The sequence below is a fragment of the Chrysemys picta genome, chromosome 5, assembly GCF_011386835.1.
Source record: "Chrysemys picta bellii isolate R12L10 chromosome 5, ASM1138683v2, whole genome shotgun sequence".
In the NCBI taxonomy this organism is placed as follows: domain Eukaryota; kingdom Metazoa; phylum Chordata; order Testudines; family Emydidae; genus Chrysemys; species Chrysemys picta.
In genome coordinates, this window is record NC_088795.1 from 118,725,148 (window position 1) to 118,752,690 (window position 27,543).

Genomic DNA, 27,543 nt, shown 5'->3' on the forward strand with positions numbered 1-27,543 from the left:
ATTTTGAGACCAGCCATTGCAAGTTTTCAAATGGAGCTGGAGAATTTATGTACATTCATTCTGCTTGATAGGTAATAAAGACTTTTATACATGTAGTTTTATTTTCGGCTGATTAATTGTTTTTTCTAAGTTAAATGCCCTTCAGAAAGTATGACCTTGAGTTTAAAAGCTTGTAAATGATTTAAATGTATACAGGACAAATCATCAGCTAATATAAATCAGTGTATTCTGTATGCTGATTTATAACAGTTGAGGATCTGACCCATAATATGTATTTACTTCTCTTTCACTAATAAGATTCATTCAATAGGTCTACAAAAATATTTTGATTTAATATGTGATTAATGAAGAGTCTTGAGCCTAGAACATTCATTACATTAGTTCAGCATGGTACGTACTTTAACTGTGCTTAGGTGCTGTGAAACTAGAGCATAGGGACAGTACATCTTCAGTTGTGTCAAATGAAATTGACAACTTTTCAGACAAAGATAGAGAAGTTTGAACTAATTAATGTCTGGTTTTAAAGAAAAGGGGCCAGATCCTCAAATTATGTGAATCAGTACAGCTCCTTTCATTGCAATGGAACTATGCCAATTTAGAGAATCTAGTTGAGAATCTGGCTGAGGATTTTACTATTGTTTTAACATTTGGTTAAAGTATTGTAAGGGGTTATTGTAGACCAAGATTACAGTTACAGATCACCTGTAATTGTACCTTTTTTTTAATTTTAGAAGAAACTAAAAGTATTTTTGAATCATTAAGTGCATACTTGGGATTAACATGTGGTATTTGGGTGTGCATGTGTGCGCGTGCGAGAGAGAGGCGAAAGCTTAGTTATTAATTATCCTTACCTAGGTGTGGTAATTTAGAACTGAAATGAAACTGTATTAATAGTTAGCAGTGTTGTTGTAGCTGAGTTGATCCCAGGATATGAGACAGAAAAGGTGGGTGAAGTAATATCTTTTATTGGGACAACTTCTGTTGGTAGAAGCTACAAGCTTTCTTTCTTCTTCAGGTCTGGAGTTGGAAGCAGACGCTTCCTTCCCCAGATCTGAAAAAGAAAAAAAGAGCTCTGTGTAGCTCAAAAGCTTGTCCCTTCCACCAACAGAAGTTGGCCCAATAAAAGACATTACCTTTCCGACCTTGTCTCCCTCTATTGTATTAAGTAAGTCATGGTTCAAATTTCTAACTTTGGAATAATTTTTGGTTGAGCTGCCACTGACAGTTCAATAAATTCTTATTGAAACAAAGCTTGACTAGCAAATATGCAAGGTCCTGCACTAACTAGCCATAGTTTCCATACTGGTACCAAAATCCTCTCCCTAGAATCACAGAGAATTATTTTAGGATGTTATACTGCTGCCCATCCCCGTAATGTCTGAGTGCCTTCCACATAAAATCAATACCAATGGAGAAAGTCTCTGGCGCTTGGCATTGCTTTAACAATTTGTGATAAGATTTTGATTACTAATATTCATGTACTTTTATTCTTTAGTTCTTTACATTTTAACTTCTTATTCTTACTTTGTAAACCCTCTCATAATTCAGCTTTGTTTTGCTTTTTTTTGTAATTTCCTGTTCATCTTTCAAGTCAATATTTATTAATAAAATATATTCATTTATAAGTATTCTTGAGTCTACTTTAGCTAAGAAACATGAAGTTCAATGATTTCATATGAAATATAGCCTGGGTAATTAATTAATGACAACTATTTAACCCATGTGTTTTATGCTATATTAACCCTAATCTTCTCAGATTCCCAACCTGTTTTAAATCAAATACTTTAGTGAAATGCATAAACATCAAAAATTAGTTTTGAGGGCTGCATATCCATTTCACTTTCATGTCATTATCTGTCCTTATATGATAAAAGGTAAAATTTCTCACAAAATAATCCCACCTCCCCTTTAGATTGAAAATACCAACCACCTCTGGCCAGTGACCCAGGATTAAAAGCAAGACTTCTCATCAATACAGCTAGACAGTATGAATTTTAAATGTAAACCATCAAATCAATATCTAAGAATCTGTTTTACTATCTGGTATTCTACAGGGAGTTGCTGCAACTTGTCACAAGATGCAAGGGACAGTGCAAGAGGGCTGAACTAGATCAATACGTAAAGATCAATGGGGGAGAGCTTCACTGTAGAGATGCTTATATTAAATGTTGCTTCACTAGGGAGTTTGTTAATAAAGAGTGGTGCTAAAGAATCACATGCAAGGAAATGGGGGAAGGGATGGGGTAATCTTACAGGCAGAGCATCATTAAACCGCAATCTTGCAAAGATTTATAAACATGTTTAACTTTGAGTAGGTTAATGGGACATGTGACTACTTGGTACGTACAGTTAAGCACATGTATAAATCACAGAGATTGGGGCCTAAGACTGGGAGAAACAATTCCTCCCCCCATCTTGAACGAAAAATGGAAATTTGGAAAGACAATGGAAGATGTTTATTTAAATATATTAAATTGCAATAAAAAACAAGACAGAAGTTTTAATTGAATAATTAAAGAAATCTTACAGTAATTATTTATTCTAACTGGGTGTATGTGTTTTGGGAGGATAATGAAACACCTTTTTAATCATAAATCATTTATGCCTGCTTCAGTACTATATTTTTTCTTACTCTTTGATAGCTACAAGTACATAAATCAGACAATTTTCTTTTTACTTTTATTTAATTTTAATATATTTGCATAATCAAGGGGAAAGATGCATAACTAATAACTGTCTTTCTGCAGGAGCAATTCCTAATTTTCATTATCTATTTTAAATTATTATCACAGAAGTGCTCTACACCAAAGACAATCTTACATTGATGGGGCTCAATCCTGCAGATGCTCCACAGGGTATTTCCTACTGAATCCAGGGAGATTTCTGCACAAAGAAGGACCCTTTACAGGATTGGGTTCACTATGTGTAAAGTTGGAGTGATAGATCTTTAGTGACAACTGTAATTAGGAAATTTATGAGAAGTAAAATTACCAAAATGTGGGCACATTTTTATATCTAAGTTACATAAAATGGGGGACATGATGGAACAATGGATACATGCATTATCAACACAGTCTTAAAGCCCAAGTCCAGACCTTCAATATGGAAAGCAAACCTTTATTAACACATGTGAGTGAAGTGTTATGAGAGCTCAGATTAAGTTGAACTGTTTTTTGTACGTCACATGACCTCACAGTTCTCACTTGGAACAGACCTACTTTTACAGCTGCATCTGAACACACATAATGTGAATATTCCCTCCCCCTCACCCCTCTACCTGCACCAGTCTGATGACAGACTTGCATGAGGACAGAAGCAGTAATCAGAAGATAATTTCTTAAATGTAAAGCTCACACAAAAGGAACATAAGTTCTCTCTTTTCCAGTCCTACAACAAGCAACATTCATTTGGAAAGGTCAATATTAATTAGCAAATCCAGCAGGGACATTCTGTCAGGGTTTGTAGGTGTGTGTGTCTGGTTGTTCTTTGTTTCAAATGAAGGATAATCCATATTCAGTTGGAGGTCAAAAAACTGTCACTACTATGTAATCCCAGTGTCCTTTCAAAGGATGTTATTTTGATTTAAAAAATCAATGTGTTCCTTTTATTTTCTGGTTTCTTTGTCTCGTTCTATGGTTTGGTGGCTGCTTTAGCTTTCTTGAGTTTAGTATCTCTAGATTCTATCAACAAAAGAGAAGGTATGTGATTCCTCTAATTGCCAGACTGGGAGTAACTGGCTGAAGTTCAGAAGAAGTGCTGACCATTGTAAGGAGGAAAGTGCATGAAACTTACTGAAAGGGCATCAATCTTACTGAACTTTGTACTGTTGATTATGGTCTAGATTTTCAGAACTGCATGGGCAGTTGCTGGTGAATGTGTGCAAATGGTCTCTCAGATGTCCAAGTGATGACCTGCATGCAAAATTCATGTAATTGTGTATATAAACTAGGCAAGCAATATGCCCGCTCATTCTTCATATTCAAGTTGTGAAAATCTGGACCACTTGTATACTGATAACATACAAACACCTGCAGCAACACGTACTTAGTTTTAAAATATGATTAAAATAAGCAATGTTTTCATCATTTTTCATCAAAAACTGCAAACATTTCCAAGTAGAACATTTCCCAGGCCTCCTGTGGTGGGTGATTTCGCCTTCTCATTTTAAGATCTTCCTCTGTTCTTAATACACCAGGCCATGCATGGAGACCAAATGGGTGTTTTTAAGTGGTTCCTGCTTGAAGCCCTTGTTTCTCAATCATGTGAAATCTTTTAGAGTTGAAAGCCTGAACTCTGATGGAAATTTATAAGCCATGAGAGTTATGTGCTAGGGGAGTTTGTAAACTTCTGAAAGCTCCATAGGACACTCTGGTATTGCTTATAACTAAACAGATTCCATCTTCCTTGCTTCAATCACTTCAACACAGTTCCTCCCTCATATGGCACACTTTGCATGTTGGCAATGGATCTCTACAAGTATCTTAAATCAGCTGAGTTAGCTGATTTAAAACACAACATGGAAGAAGTACATATTTTATAGTCTATAGGAATATCCAGAGGTAAAAGAAAATTCAACTTTAAACAAAATATGTGATTTAAACTGATTACATCCTATAGGGCTGAATTTTCAAAAGTGCATAAACTGTGCCAAGTCTCCAGTGACTCTCATTATTTATTCACAGTGGCATATTTTTTCCCTATCTTTTGCCTCTAGCTGTCTGTCCAATTCTTCATTCTAACCTTCAAACACCTGTTAAAGGAGGAGTGGTCCTGCCCAACCCGAAGTAAAACAGCTATACATTTAGAAATATGTATTGAACTCAGACTCTTAATTAAAATAGCTTGAGTATTGATATTGCACTTGCTTCTAAACTAAAGCTTTAGACTGAAAATGTAGGCCTACAGAAGTAGGTCATGTATAAAGAGAAGGATGATCAGAGCCAGATGCATGTGGTCCATTAGCAAAAGTAGGTGAACATTGACATGGCTCCAATACGGACACACTTTAATGAACATTTCAAAGTTGTTTATCAAATGTTAGCAGGGGCCGCTCCAGGCACCAGCGCAGCAAGCGCGTGCCTGGGAGGGCAAGCCGCGGGGGACGGCGTGCCAGTCGCCGTGAGGGTAGCATGCTTGCGGGAGGTCCACTGGTCCCGCGGCTTCGGCAGCAATTCAGGACCGGCAGATCATCCGCAGAAACGCTGCCGAATCCACGTGACTGCCTGACTGCCGTGCTTGGGGCGGCAAAAAACAGAGCTGCCCCAGAACGTTAGTATTTGATGATCTTTCAGTGAGCTATGTAAATAGATCTGGTGGTCTCAGACCAGTGCCTAGGACACAGTTGTCCACATCACAACTAACTGCCCTAATTGGCAGCCTATTAGTAGTCCTGGCAGGGGCAACACTATATGAATGGGCATGAAACCCTCTTGTCCCAAGATTTGCATCCTTCTGGTCAGGGTTGTGACACATTGTTGGGGGAAATTTTCCAGTGTTGCTACTGCCCATGCTGGTTTCTAGTCTATGAATATACTAAGGACTTTGACCTCTCTGTCTAGCAATGTAGCAGCCTTCAAGATTTTTTACCATACTGCGTTAATGTACTTAGTGTAACCCATACTAAGTATATATTTATACAGTACTATCTATGTGCATGGTGCATAGATACCTACAAATGAAGGTTCCTGCCTCAAAAAGCTTGAAATCTACATTAGACAACACAGAAAAGGATTAAATTTAAAAGGTGGGGAGGGAAGCATAAGAGAAAGGAGTGTAAAACAGTAACAGTTCATGAGATAGGCTTATTACTCATACGATCTTATAAAAGCTACTCATTGGATTTTGTTTATTTCTGATAATACTGTAATATATTTTATTCTGGGGACAGTGTCTGGAAAAGGGACTCTGGAGAAGGTCAGTGACTGAAAACTGACTAGAAGAAGTGAATTTTGAGGGGAGATTTGAAGTAGGAGAGTGAGGTTGCATCATGCCCTAGGTCAAAGAAACTGTTCTAAATACGGGAGAGTGGAGTAACTTATGGGGAAAGGTTGCATAAGGGCAAGCTGAGTTGGCCTGGGGAGGGTATTGGGAATACACAGAAATCATTTGTAAAACGGGTGTATAGTGGTATAAAATTAATGGTGCAGATATCAAAGAGACTGTCCTGCTAACATCTGAAAGCCTGGCTGATTTATTTTAAGATGAATGCTTTAGACTGCTGCACAGTTTATGGAACTAGAGTTGCATGTCAGGGTGAGCTATAATCAAACCAATCCAATCGGCAGTCCTCAGTACTCTTCCTTGTAATGCTTTGAAAGTTCTATCATTAACCTTATCAATTTTTCTGTTGTACATGCTCCACACTCAGTTTCTTAATGAGCTTGACTCAAGTTTAGTGCAGCAATGCTACATTAAAGGGCTATTTTCTAACTCACAGATCTGGAAAATAGGGTTTAATCAATGACCATTAGACCTTGCTTTCCCTTCTGGCATAAAATGCCTTCTTTTCATTCAGGGTTCCTGTATTATTGTTTTAATAGGTTATGATTGGCATTTGGCACTGTGTTACAGGGGCAGACAGGCCCTATTAATAGGAAGAAATGAAAGTATTATGGAAGAAAACAATGTAAGCAGGACAGAAAAACTTAAAACTAAGACCAAATTCTGTCACGCTCTCTTCTTTCCTCATGACATCTGATTTCCCCTCAAAGTACAAAGGTATACAGCCAACAAAGGCAAAATACCACCAAAAATTATTGTGGAAGGTTATTTTCTAGGAATAAGCAATAAACAATCCTAACCAATGCTAAGAACATGTTTTTTTCCTTGCATCTGATGGGCTCAATCATGACGGTTTTACTCAGTGTCTACTCCTAAAGAAATTCACCCCTGTGCAGAGACCTATGCACCACTTACAGTGAATTTACGCCCTCAAATGCTTATTTCCTATTAATAAGACCTGTCTGACTCAAAAGACTTCAGTGGGAGCTGAGTGGTATGTATGCTTTTTGTGTTCCCTTTACACAAGAAAGATTTCCAGTTACTCTGTAAACCTCCCATTGACTTCAACAATGTCAAGTAGACATTGAAGGCCTGATTCTATGAAGCTTAGAGTGCCTGAGAAAGGCTCAATCCTAGGATTTGGCTCCATGATAATTAACAGGTGTTCGTCAGGTTCTCAGCTTCTCATTGGAACTGGCCACATGACACTAGCTCAGATCTCAGCAGACTGTGAGAAAACAGGTTGTGAGCTCAAGAAAATGTGCCGGTGCCAACCTGCAGTAACAAGCACAGAGCAACTCAGCAGCTGTTAGATTATTAGGAGGAGGAGCTCCCCATTCTGCTCCTCCTCCACATGATGTTTTGGGCCACTTTTCCCCTGGCCTAGTCACAGTACACATTTCTGCCGCAGCGCTCTCATTTACATTGAATTTTGTGCTCTATGTATCTCAATAGCCAGAAAACCATGAAGATACTAGGCATCTCCACTAATATGAAGGAATGGAATAATACAATAATGGGCCCAGTTTTCTTCCTAGTCAAGCCAATGGGGATTCTGAAATTGACTTCCATGGGACAGTGATCAGGCCCTACATCAGTACTGGGCCTATCTGAACACTGATGTGAGTGGAATTTTTTATATTTGGACAAAGGACGAAAATGATTTCATCTATAGTTTTAATCACATACACATGGCAATTGCTACTGAAACAGGAAGAGAATCAAATGGGAACTTGGGTCTAGATAAATATAATAGCTCTATATGCATTCAAGTATTTTGTGAAAAGCAGGAAGGAAAAAAATTCACAGGCTGGTGTGATCCCACATAGCACATGTTCCCTTTGTTACAGTAGTAATTATTTCAGTTCATGCACTGTATGAAGTGCAGACTGGATTTCATTTTTATGCACCCTATGACTAGGGCCCAGAAGCCCCCTGCAGGAGGCCTCAGGGTCCTGCCTCAGGGTCTTGAAAGGAGCAGTGGAGCTAAGTCCTTCAAGCAGCCTAGAGAAATCGGCAGCCAATCAGGAGGCTACAAGGGGCTAACCAATTAGAGGGTTGCAGGCTAGTATAAAAGGAGCTACAGTGCAGACCAGCATCAGTTCCTTGCTTGTGTCAGAGGAGTTCAGATGATGCTCCTGGCTGGCTAAAGGGAACTGTAGCACCATGGACAGCTCAGTGCTGGCAGGGACTGGGAGAGAGAGAAAGAGCTCCTGGCTGAATATAGAAGAGCCCCGAAGCACTGGTGAAGGCTGGGGCTGCAGGGAAGTGGCCCAGGAAACTGAAAGCAGTTTTGTTAGAGACATGGTGATCCCTGTGCTAGAACCTGGAGTAGTGTGCTGGCCTGGGTCCCCATAGGCCACTGGGGAAGTGGCTTACAATTAGACAGCGATAAACCCCCAGAAGGTGATCTGAACTGTTAAGAGGCCCAGCCGGAGAGCTGGGGCCAGAACAGACTAGAGTGGGCAAAGAATCTCTAGGGAGGAAGCCCTGGGGGCATGGTCCCCTACCAGGGCCAGGAGTGCTTAAAGACATTGGACTAATACCCAAGAAGGGATCTGTTTGACTTGTGTTCTGTACAGACTGTGAGTGACTTGGCCAGAGGGCTGAGTCACTAGAAACTAGAGAAACTGCCAGAAGGGGGTCACCATAAACTCAGAGAAGTGCAGACACACCTGACCAGAAGGGAGCGCTCACAAGAGGTGGGTGCCACGCTGTTACACACCCGTTCATGCTGACTTAATTATAAACAAAAATTAAAGATCTTCTTTAACTTCTACTTTTTAGTAGCTCCAGCAAAATTCAGAGTCCTAGTTAGATAAATATTTGAGGTGTGGCAAGTCTTGTACCATTAAAAATTTTTTTGCACCTGTTTCATTCTTAACTCCCTATGTATGGTACTCATAGTCCACTGTTCGCCTGCTTCATGGTTTGTCTGCGTACGCTCTCTGAACAAAAGACCTGCAAAAGCACTAGAACTGACAGAACTGCATAGGGCAGATTAGAGATGTAGCCAGGCCCCATCCTCCCAGTGTATCAACTCGTATCAGGTGGGAAGCAGTGGGAGAAGGCACATAGTACACTTTTTGTACAAGTATAGTAAGTGCTGCTCCCTGAATGTCCCATTAGGTCTCCCTTTTACCACTACGTGGGCACTAGAGCTGCTAAGCTTCTCCACAGGTTTTCCCACTGGCAGTCAGAGCTATAATTTAACCATTTATCTTTAGGTTCAATATTTTACCCTCGCCCCATGCAAGAAAACACGTCAGAACCAGGTAACGTGAGTGCCATTTATTGGTTTAGTTTTCTCTTTCATTATGTACTAACCTCGGTCCATTTAAAAAGCTGCTCCATGGCAAATGCCCTCTCCATCATATCACCTTGATATCTTTACACCTATCACACTTAATCCATTCTCCAGCTGGGTTTCAAAGGATTCCATATGTCTATGCTCTCCTATTTGGACTCTAAGGAGCTGATAGCCAGATTATTTCGTACTGTAATGTATTCCATACCTCACTTCATAGACTCTTCATGAAAGAAGACAGCTTCATGGTAATTTATATTCTGGTACCATCATGAATTTAAGATAACTCCCTTTTTCCATTTGCAGATTCCACATTCCTCATTTGGTCATCAGGTGAAATAGCTACAGCTTCTTGATATGAATTTCACAAGCTATATACATCCACATTAGACCAACTACAGAATACTTTTTATAGTACCACAACGTTTTATTCCTTTTATTGTTCAATTTTGAAATAACCTCCTTTCCTATATTATATGCCTTATATATTATTAGTTACTTCATTTGTTTAGTTGAGCAAAAACAATGCTTAGAAATTACATTTATCTGAAAAAATTGGGGCCAAAACTTCAAGTGATACCTTAACATTCATGCACCCTGAAAATTCTTCCCTTGATTTTTTTTTTTATAGTTTGGATGGACAAAATATGCTTGCCCCAAAACTCAAATCTGCACTTTAAAATAGCAGATGCACATCCATACTAAACAGTACTTTCATAGTCTCTTTGTGAAGAGTCTATCTAAATTGTTCAGAACCATCTGTCTATTGATAGAGGGTTGTGGACTTTTCACTCAGCTATGTTTGTAGTATGAACTGCAAGAAGGAGGAGTTAGAGAAGTGCTTCCAATCAAGTCCCTAAATAACTCTTGTATAGATTCAATGGTTTGCTCAGTTTTTGTCACTGTTTTGTTTTCTTTAGCATGTCTGCAACTGACATGCTAGCACATTTCGTAACATGTTGCACTCCAGTACATACACAGAGATGCACTATCTACAAATGATGAACATTAACAAGTGTTTGCAGCAAAACATAGCTTAGGAACTTACGTTTGGAATGTTTGTCACAGAGGGCTGATGCCCTCATGTCACAGAGTCTCAAGGATCCTTTGCTGCTGCTGTAGACAAAGAGATTGCAATGGTGGGGATGAAACTCGGATGCAGTAATCACTTCCGTCAAGTCCTCCATGTTGGCTGGCTTTATATCTACAATGTCTGAATGGAGGTTTTATTAAGGAAAATTAAATTGGTTACAAGTAAGTTATGAATCTTGCCACCTCTTTGAAGGCCGCATGTTTGTACAGACATTTTCCACATGTTTACAGACAAATAAATTAGTTTTGAATAAAGCATTCTCATTTGTTTGAGAAGAGACATTCAGCATTATTCTGTTTGGCAGTAGCTTTTCTTATTTGAGGTTGCACCACAGAGACAATTAAATTTTCATAACAAAATTAATCTAGGACCATTATCTAACATACCTTACTGTGGGTATCATTAATATGCCTACATTTGCAGTAAAGTGTTGGTGATGGAGATATGGCAATTGAGGTTTTCAGATCTGTTCAGGGGATCTGATCACCTATCTTTCATTTAAACTAAAGGAGAATCAGTAGCTAAATACCCTGCACTGCTTGGCAAATCACAATCATCAGTATTTCCCCATAACTGCAGTGGCAATTACTGCTGTAGCTCAGATAACACTGATGTATAGATAGCAGCCTCTGTACATCTCACTTTCCCTCCATCCAGTCTACTTAAAATATTGCTGCTAAGATAACTTTCCTCTCCCACTCTTTTGACCTCATCATCCCCTCCTTCACTGGCTTCTTGTCCTTTGCTGTATCAATGTCAAGGCCCTTGTCCTCTGCTTCAGTGCTTCACAGTTTGCCCCAGCCTGCTCCACTGCTCTTATTTCCTCTTTCTTTCCCTCTCATTCCCTCCTCTCCTCTAATCCTCTCTCCTAGAACCTCCCTTGGGTCTGCTTCTCCCATTCCCAGCTTCATACCTTTACCCATGCCCCTCTCTGTGCTTGGAATTCCTCCTTCCAATACACTCCTTTCCTCTCAACCTAATTCTATGCTATATACAACACTGGGTGGTTAGATAACCTAGAGCAGTGTTTCTCAAATGCGGCCTCCAGAGGCTTTTCTTGCGAGAACCCCTGACCTAGAGGTTGGACGGTGGTACTAAAAGAAGTTGATTTTATATTGTTTGTAGTGCATGTTCTTAGAATCTCGGGCCAAGGAGATGGAAAGTTGTAGGATGATAGAGGCTCTTTGCTGAAACAGCAAATAGAATTAGAACCGTAAACAGACATTCAGAAGTGTCATGGGCTATCACAAAATGGTAGATGAATGTGAGCCACCAGGATATTTCAGACCTAAAAGATGCAAATGCTATGTAAGGAGGGGGAATAATTGGTTATAATTGACATTGACATACATTAATAGATCACAGAAGCTAGATAGACTGGAAGACCTAACAGGTTTCCCACCCACCCCTTATCTCCATCAGTGCAAGTATCAAGAAAGTCTTTTTACTGGTAAAGGATATCAAGAAGGTCACTAACTAGTATAGCTAAAAGACTTTCAGCTAGATTCTGATCTCAGCAGTTACATCAGTGTAACTCCACCGTGTTTGACGAGTTAATCTTGATTTACCCTGGTATGTAAAATCAGAATCAAGCCTGTAGTCTGGACAATTTGTATGGTTGCCCTAAAATTATGGGAATCACTGCCTTACATCATTATGCAACTTAGAGAGGCTTTTTAAAAAGGTATGTGCATTTTTTCACATGCAAATTGTATACAAACTCAGATGCACGTATGCAAACTGATGAGTGTGAATATGTACCAGTCTCAATGCAAAAATCAAGGTTTGTGCATGCACAAGAGTGCATGCTTGTGTGCTGCTTTTGAAAATCGCACTGAGGGCTAAATTTCAAAAAATGGTATAAAAAAAACTAGTGCCTCCAATTTTTCATGTCTCACCTTTTCCAAATAGAATTTTTCAAAATGAGTCCAATCTTGCTCCCATTGAAATCAATGGGAATTTTGTCATTGCCTATAATAGGAGCAGGTTTGGGTCCTGCAGTTGTGAATACAAATTGTGTAGATGCCTAACTAATCTATCTGCACGGGCAAATGCATTTAGAAAGCATAAATCAGAGTTCTGTGTGTGTCAAATTATAGATGTGAAAATATGTAGACAATTTCAGGTGCTGAGTAAAGGACCTCTGAAAATTTGCCCAAATGTCCCATTTCGGTAAGAAAAAAATCATAAACATAGAATATACTATTAGCTTCACTACAAATTTAAGTTCCAGCAGTGCAGTCCATTGTGGAAAATTCCCAATGAAGATAATGCTTATTACTGAAATCAATGTAAATTTCTGTGAAAAAAGGATTGTAGCTCTGAGTCTTATCTGGTCATAGTTGAACTATATAACACACCAATTAAATATCCCATGTACACATCAGCCAATCAATCACTATTATTAAAAATTGATATGATGCATAACTTATATGGTACTCCTCAGTCACAGCCATTCATATAGATCCCATGCTTTGGTGATCTTATGCTCTGGGAAAGACAAGAAAAATAAAAAACAAGAGAAGATATGGAACAACAGCTCAGGAAAGGGGAAGTGAGAAGAGAGATTTCTGGTGAAGAAAAGGAGGAAGGAATATTTCCTAGAAGAAGAGGATTTTAAGAAAGCAGTAGTTGAGGAGGTATTGTATTCATTCCCACACCAGCTCCGAAGGGGTGAAGGTGGCCCAGAAGGGCCCCATTAACCTTCACAGATGCACCTGATGGGAGGCCCAGGCATTGATAAATACTAATTGCTGATGATGGCCAGCTGGTAACGGATTATAAAGAAGAAAAGTTTGTAGTACCAGGAGGCTGCAGGGAGAAAGTCTGTAGTCACTTTCTGGGAGCAGGAAACCCAGCAGGGAGAATAAGTCCTGGGATCCTGCCTCTGGAAGAAGGGTCAACCGCAGAGGAGTTGTGGAGAAAGAAAGCCTGAAAAGGCAGGGTAGGAAGAAGCTCAGAGAAACAGCAGCAAGGAGGGGGACTGTGTAGACCTTAGCTGATGGTTATGGGGTCGCTGGACTGGAATCCAGTGTAGAGGAAGGACCTGGGTTCCCCTACCAGCCACTGGGAAGTGGTGCTAGACTGTTTGAGGTGCAATCTGAACAGCTAGTCCAGCAAGTCTTTGATACCCCAGAAAGGAAAGGGGGGGGTATATAGTGACCTAGCCAAGGGCTGAGTTGTGAGTAGGGAGCACTGTAAATTTCTGTAGTGATGGAATGACCACTAGCCATGCATGTGCCATGCAGGAAGAACTGCTATGCCATGCCTGCCCAGGAGGAGGAAGTGCTCTTGTGGTGAATGAACACCATTACAGGCATACAGTGAAAAGAAAGAGTAATAGTACGGCAGAGTATCTGAGTAAGACTATATTCTCACATGATCCTCATCGCTGTAGTGTCTGCAAACCTTCCAAACACTAAAGAATTTATTTTCACAACACTCCTGCGGAAGAGGAAAGTATTACTATTCTATCCTTCAGATAAGGAACTGGGGCAGAGAGAATAAGTTGCTTGCCCAAGGTCACACCGAAAATCCACGATAGAGCTGTGAAGTGAACACAGATCTATTGAATCCCAGAGCAGTGCCTTAAACATAAGACCCTCCTTCCCAGCTGTTATGCTTCCCAAAACATAAAATTTGAATCAATTGGCATAAGAGATAATTTGAACATTCCTGGAGAATGAGATAATAGGAAAATGTTGTTTTATTAATGGCCAGAAAAGTCATATGTTGTCTTACTAAGCCAGTCCCTGTGCTTGTTGAAGTAGACAGAAAAACTTTAATTGATTTCAGTGGGAGCAGGGTCAGGCCCATCACAGAAATTACAACTACTCTTTGATCTTTCCTGAGCCTGTAGATTTCAGAAGCATTAAAATGAAATTAAAATTTAAAAGTAACAATATGCAAGTGTAGATAAAATTATCATAAATTTGCCTGGCTTCACACTGACCATATCATATATTACACTGAATTGGTTTTAAAAAGAAAAACGGCAGTGAAGAATGGGAGTAGCTGGTGACATTTCATAACAAGAGGACATGAATTAATGTTGCATTTCAATGGCATTCCTAAGAAATTACTTACAGTATCACATTTGCATCCCTCTCCAGGAATCCATCATCAATAATGTTAGTACAATGAATACCAAGATGTGGTAACACTGATTTACCACCTATTATGAAGTATCCCTAAATGTTCTTAAAATTCTAACGGGCAGAAATATCCTTTATTTGGTTATTTGCATTTGGTAAATCTGTCTGAAGAAATCTGTTAGTAAAAGCAATTGCTTTCAGTGATTGAATTGCTTTCAGGAGATCAGAGGAATTACGGTAACTCGATGCAAGAATTTCACCTGTTAGTGGAGAAGATGAATAATTGCTGAGTGATGAGAAAGATATAAAATATAAATAGAGTGTGCGAAACAGTCAGACCAAGTATCATTTTTCTGGAAGCTGAAGATGGTATTGATGAATTTCCCTTCATTGTACAAAATGAATAGCCCCACGCTGAATAATGAAATTAAATATTCCATTTCCCCAGCTGAAATACATAAAACACTTGGAACAGAAACCATTTCTAGATGCGATCTCCATCTCCATTGAGACAGAGTAGACTTCATTGCCTTTGGTGGATCATACATTAAATGTATGAACAAAACCCATAATTCCATCAGATTGAAGCAAAAATAATCCCTATCCTAATAAACAACTATCCAGTATGGCTTGACAGGTGATGTGTGGGCACTGTATTTAAACTAGTATGACAAGAAACGGGCAAGCAGAACAGAAGCATCACCCATGAGACACTTTGTATTTTTTTTTCCATTTCCCCCTTATGCTGGGTTTTACCTGGTATTCTATAGCAGAGAAATAGAAAACAATTGGGCCAGGTACTCTGTTCTAGATCCAGCCCCCTTTGTGCAACCTGAGCTGCTCAAAAGAAGATGGAAGCTGGTAGTAGCCAGCCAAATGAAAAATTCCTCTGCTGGAGGGGACTCTTTTAGGGCACGGAAAGCTGATGGAAGCAGCTCCTACATTAACTGCCACCCCCCAATACCAGTGTACGGGGTGTACTGGAGGCAGGGAGGGATGTCTTGTGTAGAGCACAACTCTGCCACAGCAGTTCACAGCTGGCATATGGGCCCTTAAGAATGAGAGCTAGCTGGTATAAATGAGAGAAGTGCTTACACTGGGTCTGATGCTCTGATATCCCCACATTCCTCTTGCACCAAGTGGATCTCAATGCAGGAGAGAATCTAGGCACACATGCTTTAGAAAGCTGGAAAAGCCATACAGTCTGATTCACCCTCGGTAGTTCAAAGGGCTGCAATTCACACTTCCCTGAAAAAGCTGGGGTTGCTGCGCTTAAGTGAGGGAGATTCACCCTGGGGAAAAGGCAAGTGGTATTTACACGGCTGCTGTCTCCCCAGGGGCCTGATAAGGGAGATGAATTTTAATTTATGGCAGAGGCCAACGATGGGAGAGGGGAAGGACTGAATCAGCAAATCTTCACATTGCCTTCATTGCCACCCGTTTTGGAAGCTATGCACGCTCCGGACACCATGTGCTACTGCTGCACCAAGGAAATAAAGTGTCTCAGCCCCTCCTAACTCATTTCAACACTATCTTGCTCCATACAGGGCTGCTTCTCCAGTGCCTGGCTCAGTGATATGGGATGAGGCTACTAGGGAGCTGATGGATTTTCTAGCAGTTCTCCAGGGAAAAATGGACATGACAGATTTACCATGCCTGCAGACTATGGTGGAGGGTGAGTTCTCACAGCTGGATCTGCAGAGCTGGAAGGAGTTAGTAGTAGTGGGAGTATTATTACAAGAGCAGAGAGAGCACACTGAGGCCCGTGAAGTTAGTGCTCAGTCTCTTACAGGGATGCCTCGAGTGTCTCCAGGAGTAAGTCACTTGCTCATTACTTTTAGTCCCCTTGTAGGCTATGTGATGGAATACACAGCTACTCCACTGGCAGCTGCATGAAGCTGGATGTACTCAACCCCTATGGACCCTCTACCAGCAACACCATAGGTAGCAGAAAAAAGGAGCATTTAAGATGGGGGAAGGAAAGATTGGGTCTCTGAAGGCCCAGGGGGATAACCTCTTGGACTCCCAAATTGGATGCAACTTAACCTTCAGACCTGCGTTAACAGTTACACCTATTGGGAGTCTGACAGCACGGCAGCTCCCACACCTCTCCTCCAGAACTAGTTCAGCCAGGCGGTTGACTCTGCAGCTTCATAGCACTTCAGTCAAATATGGGAAGGCGTCCCACAATCAGTTTATTGTTTATGTCATTGCTTATACAGTGCTAGACCTGTGCAAAGCATTTTACCCAGTTAGAAATGGGCCCTACCCATAGGACCTTCAGTTGGGGTGAGGAATAGCTTAGTGGTTTGAGCATTGGCCTGCTAAACCCAGGGTTGTGAGCTCAGTCCTTGAGGGGACTATTTAGGGACCTAGGGCAAAAATCAGTACTTGGTACTGCTAGTGAAGGCAGGGGGCTGGACTCGATGACCTTTCAGGGTCCCTTCCAGTTCTATGAAGCATAATGAAAAAAAAAACAAAAAGGAGGAGGAAAGAGCACAAGGGGCAGTGTGATAAAAGCCATGTAGCTTTGAGTGGGCAAATAGGGTCAGGTTACTAAAAGGCTTCTTGCTGATGTGAGTGAAGTCAGTGGAAGTTTTGCCATTGACTTCAGTGGGAATGGATAGGTTCTAAAGCGAGTCTCGGCATTATTCATAGTACAGGACTGGGACTAACAGGATTAGTGCCAACAGCTGTTGTGCAGATGATATTAAAATGAGGACAACAAGACAGGAGATTTGTTCCACTGCCTTTCAGCCATTGCATCCAACAGGAACATCCCCTTCTGGGAGAAAGTATTCAGTAAAGTTTCTTTTTATCGCAGGTTATGAAGATGACCTGCCCCCAATCCAAAATTTGCATTAATGAGACTCCCTCACTTGATCAGCTAGCATATAAATTAGTGGGTCCACTTTATGCTTGTGCCAAAACATGTATAATGAGAATGTGGAAAATAAGCAGGGCTCCTGCTGAATGAAAAGAGTTCCAGGATGTTTCCTTTTATGATAATGGAAACATTGCACAGTTTCCTGAAAATAGATTATCTCCTTTGAACCGCAGAGTATGTATTAAAAAACCTAGCTATTTCTCCAGCAGATACCACCAGGGATTCCTACAAGGAACTGGGTTTGGCAGAAAACTTGTAACTGAATAAAATGCACAAATCAAGCTATACCGGGGTGGGCAAACTATGGCTTGTGGACTGGATACGGCCCATCAGGGCTTTGGATCCAGCCTGCGGGATTGCCGCGCCGTGGGCCCTGCGCCACTCCCAGAAGTGGCCAGCACCACGTCCCTGTGACTCCTGGGGGAGCAGGGACAGAGGGCTCTGTGCGCTGCCCTCATCTGTGGGTACCTCCCCCCACAGCTCCCATTGTCGGGAATGGGGAACCGTGGCCAATGGGAGCTTCAGGGGAAGTACCCGCAGGCGAGGGCAGTGCACGGAGTCCTCTGCTCCCCCGGGGGCCGTGGTGCCGGCTACTTTGGGGCCAGGGCAGGCAGGGAGCCTGCCTTAGCCCTGCTGCGTGCCACTGCCACCCCAGAGGTAAGCGGCGCTGGGCCGGAGCACACACCCTGAACCCCTTCTGCACCCCACACCCCAACCCTCTGCCCTGAGCCCCCTGCTGCACCCATCCTGCACCCAACCCCCTGCCCTAAGCCCCTCCTGCATCCCAACCCCCTGCCCTGAGCCCCATGTACACCCCGCACCCCTTCTCCACCCCAATCCCTTGCCCTGAGCCCCTTCCTGCACACTGCACCCCTTCCTACACCCCGCACTCTCTCCCACACCCCAGCCCCCTGCCCTAGGCCTACATTCATGGCCCTGCATGCAATTTCCCCACCCAGATGTGGCCCTCGAGCCAAAAAGTTTGCCCACCCCTGAGCTATACCATATACAGGACTGAATCCTCCAACTCTGGCAAGATCTTCCCTGGCTTCAACAGGGATTTTGCCAGAGCAAATACGAGTGAGGGCTGGAGGATTTGGCACTCAGAGCAAAATGCAGTGGACCCCCATTTGTCCAAGTGGCACAGGGACATGTACTTTGTATAAACAGGGGGTTTGGAATGGTGAGTTTTCCATAAAAGTGATCTCATCTTAAACCAAATGTAGATTTGCTAAAGTTTGTACTGTTTTCATTTTGGTATTTCTGAGAGTTGTTTCCTTAATTAATCATTTGATCACAATATTTTCATCAAAAGAAGAGAGTGGGGAAGATTCTGTGCTATGATTCCAGAGATAGAGCCATACCACCATGCATGTCCCACACCAGTTATGTCAGTCCTATGCTACTCCTGTGCTGAGGGAATTCTCCTCCAGCCTGTTGTGGTTTCTTTACCGCGTCTGTGCACTGGGGGAGCACCATTTACAGTCAGAAGCCAGAATCAGCCCTCAGTATGTTCGTTGACACAGTGTCAATTTATATTTTTAAAAAGTAGTAAACGAATTATCAGACTTTTCAACATGGAATTATATATAAGCACCTTCTTTCTTCCTTTCTTATTTAAGGAATACTATGTGTTTTCATTGTCCTATCAGACGGTCCTCTCTTCTGAATCTGTATCTTTCAACCTGTTCTCGAGTCATAGCTTTATGGAATGGATCATCAATAGGTTAATGTATCTGGCCTTTCACCTGATTGTACTGTCTTTCCTCAGGCAGAGAGATGACCCAGTATTTATATTTTAACTACTCCTAATAGCCACAGGGGCAGTCCTTTTCTATCGGTACCCAGCTTTCTTCCAGCATTCTGCTAAAAGCATGTAGCATATGGGATTATTTTTAAACCTAGAGTTCCAATTACATCGTCTGCACCATTCAGCTCTTCTGAACCACAGCAACACTGACTGCAGCATAACTGATGCTCCTTCAAGCTTTCTTGTACCTAATATCTGCTAATTCTAGTTATTGATCTAGTGCTCTAAGATGACTTAATGGTACAAGGTCAGTCCAATCCAATTCCAGGATCTTTGGGACAATGATTTTCTTGATGTCACATCAGACTTGGGAACTTTGGTGCAAATTCAGACTGCCTGGGCTCTTTGCTGGAAATTTAAATCTCAGAAGGCCTAATTCTGTAAGGTGCTAAGTGTTTCCTGCCAACTGCTATCTATTGATGGTACTTATATGGTCCCCATTATTGTAGAATCTGACCACCTCAAAACCTTTAATATATTTATCCTCACACCATGCCTGTGAGGCAGGCAAGTGCTATTATCCCCATTATACAGAGAGTGAACCGAGGCATAGAGAGACTAAGGGACTTACCCAAAGTCACACAGGAAGTTTGTGGTAGAGTAAGGACTTGAATGCACATCTCCAAAGTCTGAGGCTTGCACCCTAACCACTGGGTTAGGGACTTAATTGAGAGTTGGGGACACTCAATGATGATAATACTACTTAGCTCTTATATAGCACTTTTCATCCCTCTATCTCAAAGCACTTTACAAAAAGGTCATGATATGATACCCATTTTACAAATGGGGAAAACTGAGGTACAGAGATGCAAATACACTTGCTAAAAGTCATCCAACAGGCCAGTGGCAGAACCAAGACTAGAACTCAGGTCTCCAGGCCACTGACCTGTCCACTAGTCTACATAGTTTAAGTGCATTAGAATGCCATCAGTTAATTTCTTCATTATACTGGTCCTCTAAATACTCATCTTCAATTAACGTTTTCCATAAGAGTCCAGGTCTCGGATTCTGATCTCCTTTACAACAGTGTAACTCTGTGTCTTGGGCCACAACTGCACACAACTGGTTCTGTGAGAGTGTACTTGGGGGTTTAAATGTTTGACTGCATTTTTCAACATACAGTATTTAATCATCAGGTTGCATGGTCATATATACTTGATGCATTTGCATGTGTAATTATGATTTTCTAAAATCACTTGGGGTTGCTTTGTTCTCCATTTCCTAGCCCTCGGATAACTGAACACTCATAGGATCATATAAATTAGAAATGGAAAAGACCTATTAAAGCATCTAGTCCAGCTCCTCTTAGGCAGGTTTAGTCTGTACTCTGTCTTCTAGCACTCTGTACAAACTAGTTGTAAGGTTTTCAAGGAATGGGGATAACAGTATAACAAAGAACAGAAAAGGTATAGTACTCCAGCTGAAATCAACAGATGAGTAAAACAAGCAGAATTTGGCTCTCAGGACTGTTCTACAACCTATAAGATTTCATTGTCAGGAAACTTTTCCCGATGTCTAAGATGAGGCAGTGGAATTTCCAGTGGATCTACCACTAGTCAGATGTACAGGTCTATATTTCCGACATAGAGGAATGCAGGCCCCTAGTCCATGACCTGGCAAGGAGGAACCTTTCCTTCTCAAATCCGCTTACATGTTTTGCACACAGAACTTTGATGCATGTTTTGTGTAATCTTGTTAGAAACAAAGTTGTAGGAGTGTAAAACTATTCCCTCCTATTCTAAGTGCTCAGATAACTCAGTGATGGACCCATACATGCGAACGTAAATAATTCTATAAAATAGGTGATTGTTTTTAATTAGTAAAACAAAGCCTATTCTAGATTTGGCTTTTGTATGTAGGATTTTTTCATACAGAAGGTAACGGCACTGCTGCAGCAGAAAGCACCCGAAAATGAACAATGCAATGGCAATAGATGTCTATTTTAGGTATCTATGTAAGGCGAGATTTTTTTCTCAAAAGCACTTAAATGGCTTTGGAGAATTCATCCCACTGAAACTCAATAAGGCTCATTCTCCTAAATCACTTAACCACTGTGGGTGGTATTTCTAAAAATATCCACCATCACAGTATCTAAGAACTACACAATTATGGAGCACAAAGATCATTTGCTTTCTCTGGTACTCCAAAGCTGAGGGCGGGGGCGTTGTTGGATTTATTTGAAGAGTACTGATTCTGGGCAAGACTTGCAGTTTATATTCAGTATAAGAATGGCAGCATTCTATTACAAATAACAACCCTACTGATAATCACCCTACATTTATAGAGCACTTTTCATCCCAAAAGGATCCCAAAGCAATTGCAACTGCCCATACGTTAAGCACCTGAATAGATTGGCGGGTAGCAGCAAGCACTGCACAAAGAGGTTGGGAGAGGAAGGGGAACTGTTGGCCATGGAATGTGGGGTAAATGTCTACTCTGACCAGAAGTGCCATGGGAACTTTAATGTGAAGAAAGACAGCTAGGACCTCAGTTTTGAATGTCTCTTTGAAAGAAAGGGATGCACATACATGAAGCTGAATGGCACTCCATTTATATACACAGCTGACCAAATCTATATTGAACAATTTGATTATGTCAGACATTTTACCCCTTTGCACTATATACCCTTTAAATTAGATAGATTTTTACTTATGAGCACTGCAAGTTATACTTTGTGCTTCTTTATGGTTGGCTAAAGCTAATACTCTGCAAAAGATTACATTTTGCAAGGTTAATTTCAAGTCCAAAATCACATGGGAATGAGAATAATTAGATTCATTTAAGAATTCCTCCCTCTGGCAAAGCTGATTGAATTATTTATACATTATCTTTTCATATAATTGTACCTAGAACCGTCTAAATGGCTTTTTTGTCTAACTTACAGTAAATTAACAAAACATGTTTTTCTACGTGGACACATCTCCTGCACCTGCAACATTAGTGATTAGTACATTTTTAAATCAGCGCAATGAGAAATGAATACAGAGGAGAATCAAAACATAAAAGGTAGAAGCCTCACCCAGGCACACCTTATTGGCAAAAATTCATCAGCTGCAGAAATAAAACAAGTAAGATCGTGGACCCAATCCTGCAACCCTTTTCCAAACAAGTAATTCCACTGACTCCAGTAGCAGTACTCTCCAGTGTAAGAGCTACTCGTGAGATAAGATCTCTCTGATCTCGTTCACTGTAGGCTATTATCTGGTGCTATATTTCTCAAGTCTCTCTAGTTGAAGGATTTCAGAGTCTGAAAGGGCACTGAAGATTCCAATGGAACAAACCACTGGACCGTGATTTTCGGTGGTATCTCTGCTCGCTCATTCTAGTGGTAATGGACATGAGGAAGTCTGTGCTATTCCAGTATTAAGAAGTATTCTCATGTATAATGTAGCCATTCACTCATGCTAAATGGAGTGGACCAACCACATGGCCCCTACACAAACTGGAAAATAATTCATGCCAAGCAATCTTTACCAAATGACTTATTTGTACTTATTGTAAAATGTTAACTCTATTACATAGAACACACAACACCATCTGGAACAAGTACTACAAACATACAAGAAACTGGGTGAAATCCTGGCCCCACTGAAGTCAATTGGCTTTACCTTATAAGCACAGAAGTTATACTCTGTGCTTCTTTGTGGTAGGCTAAAGTTAATATTCTGCAAAAGATGACATGACATTTTAATTTCACTCTATTCTTTTTCTTCTGTCCCACATTCAGTCAGTTTCCTTTCCCACTAAACTGTTATCAAAGCATATTGGTGATAAGACTTAAAGGCCAGCTCGTGTCACTATGGAAAAACACATACAGGGGCCAGGAAACTCCTTGAGGCTCTTTGCAGAGTTTCCTACATTTACCAGGTGAAAGTGGGGAAGGAGTATGGGGTTTGCTCACCTACTCTCTGGCCTGTGGAAGAAACTGGAAGCCTGGCCCACAAACCACATGTGTCTTGAGGATCTGCCAGTTTCTCAGGGCAGGAAATAAAACAAAGGGCCCAATCCTGCGCACATTACTAGGCAGCATCAACAGGACTATTCTTTTTACTCAAAATTAAGACCAATAGTAAGCGTTTGCAGGAGTGGGCTCTTTACTCCAACCCCACTATCTGTGCTTAAAAAATACATTTTAAAAATCATAAAGATACTCCTTTGTCAAATTCACTGCACAGTTCTAAAATCCAAGAGAATATTAATGCCAATGCTTGCACTTGTCTCATCACCGCAACAACTTAACGAATGGTATGTGTTTCTATTTGGAAGCAACTACATTACAGAAAAGTCTACATGAATGAGTGATAGATAAAGAGGAAATCCATTAAAAGGATAACTTAATCACATACTACTTAATTGTGCATGGACAGGAGTGATAAGTAAGAAAATTAGGTATTTTGATTAACCATTTTTTTTTATTAAACAAATCTGCAGTGCACTTCTTATCCTAAGGCCACAGCTATAATAAAACCATCCTACATTAACTCATTCAAAGGCAAACCCTGTTCTTTGCCAAAAATTAGTTAGGCCTCAGTTATAATTATTCCCAGCCAGGCCCAACCCTTCCAATTTATTTTTTAGAGAGCTAGAGGTTGAATTTTTATAACGCTATCCCACATCCTCCATAAGTGGCCATCCAGTACTGCAGCATCATGCCACCTGCTTTTGATACAAAACTTGCTTTAAATTACTCAGAGGATGGTCTCAGTCAGGGGCCCAGTGCTAGAATTCTGCACTGGACTTCTCAATCCCCTGCTCTACCATATAGGTTTCTCCTATCCACTACTTGGCTGGATGGTAGCCATGAAGCAAGTTTTTTAGACAGATCAGAGTTTAAAGTAATGGAGAAGGTAGAGAACCTGGTGATTCTGACAGGGATAGTTTTAAAAAAATCACCAAACCAAACTCTTGAGCCAAATCCTTGAATATTAGTAAACTATTATCATAGTTCCATAGGGCTGGGCCTTGCAAGTTGCTGTGCACCTCTTAAAAGGAGCTATTCTATGTAGGTTTTTATACTGCGCTCATCACCGTGGTATCTGAGCCCCTTAGAGCAGTGCATTAAACAATATGACTGCATACCTGTCACGTTTCTAATCCCATCATCTCCCCAGAGGGAGAAGTGTGTGGAGTGGAGTGTCTTGTTTTGGTAGGTCTTGTTTTGTAATATATCTGTTGCTATATGACAGAAGGCAAGGCTGAAGAAATGTATCTTGCACTTAGAGTGGAAAGTGGTGAGGTTTGTGATAATCCTTAGTTCCTGGAGGTGCTGAGATCTCTATTCCCATTGACTCCAATGGGAAATGATAGTACTCAACATCTTCTTAGATCAGGTCCTATGTAGTCATTATTTACCCAGGCTCTTTGTTGTTGTCACTATTTATTTTTGTTATTGTAGTAGTAGTTAGGGATCCCAATCACGGACAAGGGTCCCACTGCACTAGGTGCTATACACACACATAACAAGAAGACAGCCCCTGCCTTGACGAGTTGGCAATCTAGGCATACGTTTTCAGTTAAGGCACTCAAAGCAGGGTGAGCATGGTATAAATGCCGCCTCAGGTGGATATGGGCCCAGTCCTAAACCTACAGAACTAATTTGAGTTTTGCCAATAACTTCAGTAGGAGCAGGATTGAGACCCTAATCTTTCCTCATAAATTAACCCCTGCACCCCCTTTTAATGAGAATGTTGCATAAATATGGGCTACTTATGTAAATGTTTGCAGGATCAAACCCTTTATATAATTCTAGAAATGCAATAGGGCTTATTCCCCTTTTGCACTTTGCAAAAATAAGATCGAACATTTCTTGCAAATGTCTATTAGCATGTGTGAAAGGTTTTGTTTACAATATTTGTTACAATTGAGAGAAGCCAGGTAGTTAAGTATTGTTAATAAATTACTTATTTGATTCTTTGGCTGATGCTGTTAACATTTTCATGTCAGTTCCATTAAAAAAAAAAAAAAAGAAAGAAAGAAAGAAAGAAAGAAAGCGAGAGAGCCTTGCTAGATTCTTTCCTAACAGGCAGTAACAAACTACCCATCAGGGTATCTTTCTGCAACTTTATTTCTAAAATCCTTACTCTGGTAACAGCATGAGATACTCTGTTTCAAGCTCAGAATTCTTTATTTTACTCCATGTGTTGACTGCACAGTGGTTACAAAGACCAGGTATGTCTTATAGGTTATTTAACTGCACACCCACGGAGCCAGAATGCTCCAAGGACCATCAATCAGGAGAATTCTTTATTCCTTTTATATTCTTCTTAATTATTGTTTATCCAATGTTACATAGCCAATTGGTTTGGGCTCCATGTAGCATCTAAAATAGTTTAAAGAAAAATCAGGCTGTATGCAATAAAGGTTTTCTAATACTCCTTGCTTAAGGGCTCTGTTAAAAAAAATATAGGATTTCATTCTCTCTGAGTTAGAAGTGTTTTTCTTCAATTTAATGCAAAAAAGAAAAGCATGCATCATTTTGTTTTGAGTCTGGGCAGATTTGTTTGAGCCTGCAGGTAAAGTTCTCTGGGTAGTAATCATTTGCTGCATAAGTAAAATAAAGTCTAGTGATTAATGCATTTTGTTGAAACTACCATTGTTTGGGGGCTTAATTTAATGTTACAAATAGCACTATGTAAAGTAAATACAAACTGTTTCATGAAGATGTATGACAAGACCAGGGGGGCAATATATATTGTTGTTTCATCTTTTCTATTTAAAAATCCACTGTTGAATTTACTCTCAGTAACTATTAAATCAGCTAACCAAGACTTCAATTACCTCTGTGGTGCTTCTATCTGCTAGAGAAATGCACAAACCTACAGTAGTTAGAGACCAAGGCTATCCTGCCCATCAGGTCACAAATCTATACTGCCTTGATTTCCACTGGGATTTATTACTGATACAATCGGCTGGGAACTCCTCAGTACAATAAGAAATTCAAAGGACCCTTTCCCAACAACTAATGAAAACAAGAATTGGTTTTACTTTTCTGGAATCTAGGATTTCATTCTAAATAGCTGACAAGAGCAGAATAAAAGTAGAGTTTGTGTGTATGTTGCTTAGGATGTGGGATGAGGAAAAATGTAAATACAGGGCTTTATTCTGCTCCATAATCACCATAATATGATCAATTAATACAACCATTTTGTCCATGTCCATGACATTCATAGAAAAACCTGTAAACATTGGGGATAAAAACCACAGACCAGGATTTTAAAAACTTCAGTGGGAACTGGGAGGAGCTCAGCACATTTGAAATTCAGGATACTTATTTAGGTGCCTAAATACGAATTGAGGAGCCAAACTTTAAAATCTTGGCCATATTTGTGAAGCTTCCAATTACCAATAGAATAGGGAACTAGTCATAAAAAAAAAAAAGCCGGAATGCAATATGACGGATAGCAGCACACACTTAATTTAACCTTACAGAACAACAGCCTCAGTTTCTGGTGCATCAGATAAAGAATATACTGATAAGAGACTAGCTCCCAAGGATGAATGATAAAAAGGTTTCTTCCAGAAGTTAAACTGCTTTGCAACACTTATAGAATTCTCCTGAGTTTCCTTCTGCCTCAGGCCTTATGTCAACAGCCAGATGGATTTGGGAAAGAACTCTCTCCCTATCCAATACACAGTATTGCACAATTGGCACATGCCCCATGGTGGGGGTTTTCACCGATCTCTGAGGCATAGGCCACAGCCAGAGGCAGGATACTAGATTAGATGCACTAGTGATCTCCTACATTTAGATGTTCCCAGGCGACACAGCAGGAAGGATTCATAAGTGTTGCTAACCTGCTACTTAACTAGATTTCAGGGAAACCAACCGCTAACCTTTTATCAAATGCATCTTGGTCCCCAAACTACTGAATGCATGAAAGGCAGCAATTTTATTGCTGATTTCAATACCTTTTTAAAAGCATAGCCTGAATTTCAAAGGTGCTGACGCCTGCAAGTCCTATTGAAATCAATGGGACCCGTGAATTTGCAGCATCTTTGAAAATTAAGCCACTTTCTTATTGAAAATTATCAATAAAAAATAAATATAATGCTAAGCGTGAACTCCCAATCATTTTGGAAAGGCAGCTTTTCATGTGGTCATGGTAAAGAAATTAGGACTATGGGGTACAGGAGACAGCAACTGAATAAGACAGCCCTCAAGTGAGATAAAAATGTTTAGGTAGCAGTTTGTCCATGAATGCAGCATGGCATTCAAATGCAATACTAAGCATCAGCGATGTATCTACTTCTCTTGATCAGCAACAAGACATTTGCTACTTTACTCCATTTAAAGGCTTGCAGTAGTCACACAGAAACAGTGGTGCAAGTAGAATTCTTTTCTTATTGGTACGC

At 40.6% G+C, this 27,543-nt stretch overlaps 1 protein-coding gene across 9 annotated transcripts in view; it reads right to left on the reverse strand.

Annotated features, from left to right (window-relative positions):
* The window catches only part of PPP2R2C (protein phosphatase 2 regulatory subunit Bgamma), a 277,566-nt gene that overhangs the window by 32,569 nt on the left and 217,454 nt on the right, over positions 1-27,543 (reverse strand). For all 9 annotated transcript variants that reach the window (XM_024106885.3, XM_065598244.1, XM_065598245.1 and 6 more), the window contains one exon: positions 10,356-10,520. In XM_024106885.3, coding sequence (XP_023962653.2) covers positions 10,356-10,520 — 165 coding nt within the window. The remainder of the gene's footprint in view (positions 1-10,355; positions 10,521-27,543) is intronic.